At 50.2% G+C, this 8,907-nt stretch overlaps 1 protein-coding gene across 1 annotated transcript; it reads right to left on the minus strand.

The window, feature by feature from the left end:
- Positions 1-7,716: 7,716 nt before the first annotated feature.
- On the minus strand, positions 7,717-8,268 carry LOC135577633 (olfactory receptor 14J1-like; the record flags this gene model as incomplete). Its single annotated transcript, XM_065047764.1, has 1 exon — positions 7,717-8,268. A coding segment is annotated over one exon (552 nt), but the record flags the coding sequence as incomplete, so codon positions are not given.
- Between the last annotated feature and the right edge of the window lie 639 nt (positions 8,269-8,907).

Raw genomic sequence — 8,907 nt, forward strand, 5'->3', positions numbered from 1 at the left:
AATGGGAAAGTGTCTGATCCTGATTATGTCAATGTGTTTTAAGAGTCCACAGGGCCAGCTCAGATGTGGATGTCTGACAGAACCCTGATATTTCTTTGTGTGACTCCAATGACAAACCCCAGTGGCCCATTGAGATTTATCTCAGCTGCCTTGGACAGGCTCATTGCAAGTGTCCTTATTTGCTCCATCACCTTTACCATCCCCATCACATGCTGTTCTACACAGTCCTACACCTGCCCCTCCATCCCTGTGGGAAATTCTGGATTGTGGTCTCAAAATGTCAGAGTGATCAGAGAGGTTCAGAGGTCCCTCAGACAGTCAGACGTCAAACCCATCTTCAGGAATGGCAGGAAGGAGAACTGGGAGAATGACAGGATGCTCAGCCTATGTCTGTCCCTGGGAGGGGGCCGGACCACATTCTCCTGCACCCATCTCCAGGCAGCAGAAGGCCTAGAACAACCTCACCTGGTGCCCCCTCCCTTGAGAAGGAGAGTGAGACAAGATGATGTTCAGGGCTCTCTTCACACCTGACTTATTCTATGAGTCAATGAATCTTTACCTTGGAGAGGTGTTTGAAAACAGAAGATGTAGTCATTACCATTTAAAAGAATGAATCCTGCCTGCAATTGCTAACCTAAAATATGTAAATCCTCTCAGTTTTGGTCAGTCTGCTGCTCTAACAAAGATAAAAGTGACTTTTAAAACACCTAATCAGAACCTGCAAAGAATACTGTCCTTGCAGCGCAGACACTCTGGAGCCTGCACTATTAGCTGAGTCTTGTTTTAACATCTGTCTCAAGACTGTTACATAAAGTGTCCTTTAGCTGAACTTTGCTCCTTATGCGCTCATATGCATCCCTAGGATGGGAGACCGGGGTCAGCCCGGGGCCCTTTCTCAACAAGCATGCGTGGTGATAAATTGGTTATGTAACCAATATGCCAATGTGTGAACACTTGCTTCTTTAGGACTGCCGGGAGGGTGTGAATGTAGGGATAAGATTTTGTATATAATAGATGTTCCTTCTCTATCTGTTGTGCTGGTTTCATTCCAGCATCCAGACTTGCACAACTCTGGAATAAACAAGATCTCATCTCTGGGGGTGGGATTGGCTGTGCACTTCAGGTAGCGAATTCACCATGAGAACCAGGAAGAAGGAAAACAATAAGAAATAAAAGAGGTAGGAGAGGACATAGAAAAGGTTTCAACATTTCACATTCCTGTCAAGAATGCTTCTCCTCTCAGATCTTTAGCAGGAAATAGATTTGATCAGTTTGATAAAACACACATAGTTTTATCTAGTCAGGTCATGGCCCATAAGGAGGGGGATGGATGGGTGTGGGATTATGATGGCAGTAGAGCCTCTGAAACTCATAATTGAGTGGAAAGACTTTGGCTGTGAAGGGGACAGTGAGGTCAGTTCTGTGTCTGGAGGTGACAGCCCAGCAGCAGGGACATGGCTGGGAAAGAACCTCTGCCCAAGGGCCCACAGGCCCTACCCAGAGTGAGACCTTGGAGATGGGTTGTCATGTCCATTCCACATAAGAACATGATGGAACAGCAGCAGAGACATGGTCGTGTCAGAGAAGCTGAAAGGCCAGCAGCACTCGTGGGATTTAGAAGATCATGGCAAGGTGACTTCTCTCTGGTCAGGTAAAAGACCACAAGAAGCCTAATGGGTTGGGTTCCCTGCATGAATGACAATTTCTGAGATGGTGGAGTAGCAGAAAAAAAAGGAAGGAACAGGAAAAAAAGTCACAAAGTGACTTGGAAGATGGAGACTGGTTATGAGGAGGAAGAAATGTCACTGGAAGGACAGTGCTGTGTTGCAAGAGGTGACCCAGAGGGAGCTGGATCAGCCCATGGTTTGTGTGCCAAAGAGCAGCCAGTGAGGGTGCAGACACAGCAGTGAAGGTGCAGAAATGCTGGGTGAGAGCAGGTGGGGAAGCGAGATGGGTGTCTGCAGCCTGCAGGGAAAGAGGGGCAGGGGTAGCACCGTGTAGAACAGCCTGTGGTGGAGATGGCAAAGGGCGCTGTAAGGCTGGAAGGGACCCACAGAACCCAGGTCTGTGTCCCCTTGGCCAGGGCAGTTGTCTCTGCCACTGAGGCCCAGGAGAAGACGTTGTCCTCATGGCACTGGGGCCTCGGTGCCTCCTTGCAGCCCCATGGGGAAGCTGGAAGTTGTTGTCCCAGTGTTGTCCTTCCCTGGGCCTTGCACACCCACATCCCACGGTCCCAGGAAGAGCCCTGAGCCGTGTGTGAGGGACAGGATCCCCCTTCCCATTGCCTGCAGGTCATGGCTCCTCCTTTCTGCTTCAGAAAGCAAACCAAGGGGTTTCTGAGCATCAGAGCTGAAGAAAAGACTCAAAGGAGACCTCATGGTGGCTACAGCTTCCTCACAAGGGGAGAAGGAGTGGAAGGTACTGATCTCTTCTCTGTGGTGACCAATGGTAGAAACCGGGGAATGGAAGAAGCATGTGCCAGGGGAGGGTCAGGTTGGACATGAGGGAGAGGTTCTTCCCCCAGAGGTGCTGGACACTGAACAGGCTCCCCAGGGAGGTGTCACGGCCCCAACCTGACAGTGATCAAGAGGAGATTGGACAACGTCCTCAGACACATGGGGTGACCTGTGGGGTGTCCTGTGCAGGGACAGCAGTTGGACTCCATAATCCTTGTGAGTCCTTCCAACTCAGGACATTCTATGATTCTATGAAATATTAGGTCAAAAGTCCATGTTTTCATTGTGCAGATGAGTTGTAAACATACACATCATGTGCATGTCCAGTGTGTGCATGTGGTGAGATGAACCCAAGCGAGCACAAATGTCATCAGCTGTTCCTTGGGGTGCCATAAAGGTCAGTGGGACAGAGATGGTGTTCAGGGGTCTCTTCCAACCTGCGTTATTGTAGGATTCCATGAATCTTTTCCTTGGAGAGCTCTTTCACGTCAGAATAGACAGACGAAGAAGAACAAAAGCAGATGCAGAAGCAGAGATGTAAAATGTCCCAGAGTAAATACAGCAGCTCCTCTGAGGAACGTTTCTCCACTCAAACCCTTGATAGGAAATCTATTGGATAAATTTGATGAAAGCAGCTCAGTTTGATCTGCTCACACACTGGACCACAAGGAGGGTGATGGTGGGTACGATGCCATGTGGTCACTTGTGTCTCAGGAACTCATAGTCCAGTAGGAACCAATGGCTGTGGAGGGCACTGTGAGGTCACTTCTGCCTCTGCAGGGGATTGGCCAACAGCAGGAACATGGCTGGGAAAGGACTGTGAGGTCACACACACGAGACGAGCAATCGGGCCCAGTCAGCATGGCTGGATGAAAGGCAGGTCCTGCTTGACCACCCTGATCTCCTTCCATGACAAGGTGACCGGCTGAGCAGATGAGGGAAAGTCTGTCGTGGGGAGTGAATCCGCCACACGGGCTGTGGGTGTTGTGTCCTTAGACTGCAGTAAAGCCTTTGACACCGTGTCCCACAGCATCTCCTGGAGAAGCTGCAGCTCGTGGCCCGGATGGTGTATCTGTGATGGAGGGCTGGACCAAAAGAATTGTGGTGAACAGAGCCAAATCCAGTTGGTGTCCGGTCACAAGTGGTGTCCCCGGGGCTCAGTATTTGACTCAGTTCTATTTAAGCTTTATCAGTGATGTGGATGAGGGGATCGCGTGCACCCTCATTAAGTTTGCAGATGACACCAGGCTGGGTGGGAGTGTTGATCTGCTGGAGGGTGGGAAGGCCATGCAGGGGGATCTGGACCCGCTGGATCATTGGGCTGAGGCCATTTGTATGAGGTTTGACCAGACCAAGGGCCGGGTCCTGCACTTGGGTCACAACAACCCCAGGCTCAGGGAAGAGTGGCTGGAACATTGCCTGGTGGAAAGGGATCAGGGGGTGTTGATTGACAGCAGCTGAACATGAGCCTGTGTGTGCCCCGGTGGCCAAAAAGGCCACCAGCATCCTGGCTTGTGTTAGGAATGGTGTGGCCAGCAGGACTAGCGTGATTGTTCCACTGTTCTCAGCGCTGGTGAGGTGGCATCTTGAATCCTGTGTTCAGGTTTGGGCCATTCATCATAAGAAGGACATTGAGGCACCAGAGAGAGTGCACAGGTGGGAACGGAGCTGGTGAGGGTCTGGAGCACAAGTGTGATGAGGAGCAGGTGAGGGAACTGGTGGGTTCAGTCTGGAGAACAGGAGGCTGAGGGGAGACCGTCTCACTGTCCACAACTGCCTGAAAGGAGGTTGAACATGGAGAGTGTCAGTCTCTTCTCCCAAGTAGCAAGTGATAGGACAAGAGGAAATGGCCTCAAATTGTGCCAGGGAAGGTTCAGATTGGATATTAGGAAAAAATTCTTCCTGGAAAGGGTTGTCAGGCATTGGAACAGGCAGCTCAGGGCAGTGGGGGAGTCACCATTCCTGCAGGGGTTCATAAGATGTTTAGACGAGGTTCTTAGGGACACGGTTTAGTTCTAGATTTAGGTTGTGGTTGGACTCAATGGTCCTGAGGGTCTCTTCCAACTGAAATAATTCTGTGATTCTCTATTATCAACTGGAATATTCTTCTATCACATCTTCTAAGTGCTCCTCACACATCTGCCTCTTCACCTACAGTCCTGAAACTTATCTAATTAGATGCACAAGTGTTGAATACTAATTGTAAATGATGAAAGCACCATCGCTCTATCAGTCTGGTCTGATACCTGCCAGTCCCAGGCAAACCTCTCAGGTACACGGGGCCTCTCGAGGTTTGCACTGGGTGCTTAGAGTGAGACCGTGGAGCTCAGCCCGGAAACCTGAGAACGCCCCTCAAAACTGAAAACCAAACCAACAAAAAAAAAGAACAAAAAACCCCACACTCTTTTTTTCATCAGATGAAATAATTCATTATTTCCAATAAAATATCTGCTGAATTTCTATTCTGCCAAAATATGAATTTTCAAAATGTGTACGGACTGTGGGAGATGAAACGTTGGCCTTTCCCTGTGCTTGCAGTGCCAGAACTCTGTCTATCACTACGTGTATTTAATCCCCTGCACATCCAGGAGTTTCCACCTGTCCTTACCCAGCTCCCCGTGTCTGAACTCATCTCTCCAGAAGCCTGTCTGGACATTTGCACTTTCCATCGCTCCCCAGAGGTTCTTCACCTCTCACTCTTGGCTCATTCAGAGCCTCTCAGCTCTCACTCTGCTTTGAGCTTCAGGCAGGTCAAGTCTTTCAGCAGTTGCTCTCCTACTCCCTACAGGCAACTCTTCAATTATGGCAATGGACCTTGCTGGAAACTGCTTAATTTAACCACAGAACTGAGAAACATCATTAAGTTCTATTGTGTTGTTTTTTTTTTTCCTTTTTTGTTTCCTCTAATTAAAAATTCCCCAGTGCCTGTTTACATCCAGTTCTCTAAGGAAACATGAAGAAATTCCTGCGAAGAAGCTCTAACAATCAGTGCAAACTTCAGTGCAGAATCTGATGTAAAGAAATGTGCTGGAAATCCCAGGGGCCAATGAGCAGAACAGGGAGTTTGGGGAGCTGGTTATAGATTTCCTGCTAACAGTTTGAGTAGAGAAACATTCTTCACAGAACTGCTCTGTTTATTTGACACCTTTGAGGTCTCCTCCTCTGCCTGTATTTTTATTTTCTTGTTCCTCCACCTCTTCCTTCTTCCAAAACGTTTCCAAGGGAAAGATTCCTGGAATCACAGAGCAACTCAGGTGTGAACATCATCTTGTCTCACTGTCCTGCTCAGGGCAGGGTGACCCAGGTGAGCTTGTCCAAGGCCTCTGCCCAGCTTTGCACCATCCACTAAGGAGCTGAAGGTTCACTGCGTCACATCATACAGGGGGAGAACAGAGACGTTCAACAGTGTTGGCCCAAGTGCTGGTCCCTGAGGGATCCCACTGGTAACTGGCTCTGTGGGCACTTTGTACCACTGGTGACATTTGGGCTCCATCATCCAGCCAACTTCCCATCCAGCATCCACTTCTTTACCCATGGAGCACCAATCACATTATAAGGACACCACAGGAAACCTTGTCTGACACCTTGTGAAATTCCATGTGCACAACGTGCCCTTCTTTCCCTGCCCATTTGGGTTCAGCAATCCCTTCCTTATTTTCCAAGTGCCTGGACATGGCTGCAGGAAGACTTGTCTTATTTCCTTCCCAGGGACAGAGGTAGGCTCACTAGCCCGTAATTCTCCCAGTTCTCATTCCTGCCCTTCTTGAAGACTGGTTTGACAACTGCCTTTTCCAAGGACCTGAGTACCTCTCTGGTTGCTCTGACACATTTGAGACCACAATCCAGACTCACGGGTAAGGACATCGTAGCAGACAGGAGCAGGTGAGATTGATCTGTCTGGGCCAGTGAGGTTTGTTCTGGTGTCTCACACAGAAATGTCAGTGTCTGTCAGGTGTCCACATCTGAGCTGGCCTCATGGGCTCCTTGTGCACCCAGGGATGTTCAGAGACAGAGTCTGTCCCTTTTACACACAGCGGCAGGAGTCACAGTGTCCCTCTGGCCTCCTGTTGCCGCTCCCAAAGGACGGGAGACACCTCAGCCCCGTGGTGTGTCACCTGCTCTGCACTAATCTGAGATGTTCCACGTCACGAGGAATGGACACAGGGACATTGATTAAAGGAAGCACAACCCAGTGCTGCATTCAAACAGTTTCCATGCAATGTTATTCCTAATGAGAAATGACCTCGAGACCCTGTCTGTCCCAAAGGCCATCATGGAACCCCAGGAATAGCTGATGGTGTTTGTTTTGACTCAAGTTCATGTCAACTCATGTACCTGTTCTCAATGCTCACGTCCCATCTGTACAATGCGAACTTTGATTTCTGACCTAGTCATTCAGTGTAATTCCATGGAGGGACAAAGACCTCTGAGCTGGGGTGAGAGGCCAGAGCTGGAAATGATGGCTGTGAGGGGCCAGTCCATGGTGATTGACCTGAGGCTCCTTCCACGGGTTGTCCAGTGCACAGGGGCACAGCCCAGCCCCTGCTCTGCTGGTCCTGCAGGTCTCTGGCAGGAGCCTGGCTGTGAGAGGACACTGCTGTGTGCCAGCCCTGCACACACACACTGTTCAGCTGCACACGGGTGTTTCATCTGTGGCCAATTCTGTAGGAATAAGCTTGAGAGAAACATTGCAAGAAGATATAAACCATCATGCACCACCCAAAAAAGATCACTTTTCCTTGTGCAAGTACTGTTACTGAGGCCAGCTCTGTCACAGCAGTGCCCATTGCCTGTCCCTGCCTGCGCCCACAGCACTGACACACAGCAGGACGGTGACCAAGCTGCCAGAGCACTCAGGCCTTGCACCAACACCAGGGATGAGAAGGAGAGTGTGGGAGTGGAACCAGAACAGCTCTGGAAGCACAAGCGCTGCTGCTCCCTGGCAGGGCTGCCATGCCAGAGCTTTTTTCCCCTCCACCCACGCACAGGAACTGTCCCTGCAGCTCCAAAAAGCCTTTGCAGGAAGGATATAGTGAAAAACAAGTCACTAAAGAGCCCTTTATTCTTTTTAGAGACAAGGAGAGCAGTGCTGCTCATTTAAGCAACCAACAGTTATAAAAGAAAAGCCAGCAGTGAATTAGAAAGGGGTTGACAACATTATCACAATAAGAAAACAACCAACAACACCAGAAAATCCAGTTGACAGGCTGAGCTTGTAATTAGCTACATTAAAACTCCTGTATAGAAGAAGATGGCCAGTTTATTGCTTCAGAACACAGAGGGATATGAGTTTGCACAGGGCATCCTTGAGCTCCTGGTTCCTCATGCTGTAGATGAGGGGGTTCACTGCTGGAGGCACCACTGAGTACAGAACTGACACCACCAGGTCCAGGGATGGGGAGGAGATGGAGGGGGGCTTCAGGTGGGCAAACAAGGCAGTGCTGAGGAACAGGGAGACCACGGCCAGGTGAGGGAGGCAGGTGGAAAAGGCTTTGTGCCGTCCCTGCTCAGAGGGGATCCTCAGCACGGCCCTCAAGATCTGCACATAGGACACCACAATGAACACAAAACAGCCAAATGCCAAACAGACACTGACCACAATAAGCCCAAGTTCCCTGAGGAAGGAGTGTGAGCAGGAGAGCTTGAGGATCTGGGGGATTTCACAGAAGAACTGGCCCAGGGCATTGCCCTTGCACAGGGGCAGTGAAAATGTATTGGCCGTGTGCAGCAGAGCATTGAGAAACCCAGTGGCCCAGGCAGCTGCTGCCATGTGGACACAAGCTCTGCTGCCCAGGAGGGTCCCGTAGTGCAGGGGTTTGCAGATGGCAACGTAGCGGTCATAGGACATGATGGTGAGGAGACAATACTCTGCTGTGATCAAGAAGACAAACAAAAAGAGCTGTGTCGCACATCCCAAGTATGAGATGGCCCTGGAATCCCAGAAGGAATTGGCCATGGATTTGGGGACAACGGTGGAGATGCAGCCCAGGTCGAGGAGGGCGAGGTTGAGCAGGAAGAAGTACATGGGGGTGTGGAGGTGCTGGTCCCAGGCTATGGTGGTGATGATGAGGCCGTTGCCCAGGAGGGCAGCCAGGTAGATGCCCAGGAAGAGCCAGAAGTGCAAGAGCTGCAGCTCCCGTGTGTCTGTGAACGGCAGGAGGAGGAACTGGCTGATGGAGCTGCTGTTGGACATTGGCTGCCTGTGGGCATGAGGACCTGTGCAAGGAGGAAAAGGCAGTGACAAATTAGAGGGGACTTCTCTGGGGAAAATAAACATGCTGTTTCCCATGGAAAACCTCCTCCCTGATGGAAGGATGTTTCAGCCAATTCTGTTTCTACCAACTGAAAAAAACAGTTCATCACAGCTTAAAATGCAGCTTAGGCATCTAGATACTATGAACACACCTCTGGGTCAAGACCCCTGTGTTGGTGTCAGAACAAAAACTGACCC

This window comes from Columba livia, unplaced genomic scaffold (assembly GCF_036013475.1).
Source record: "Columba livia isolate bColLiv1 breed racing homer unplaced genomic scaffold, bColLiv1.pat.W.v2 Scaffold_132, whole genome shotgun sequence".
Classification (NCBI taxonomy): Eukaryota; Metazoa; Chordata; class Aves; order Columbiformes; family Columbidae; genus Columba; species Columba livia.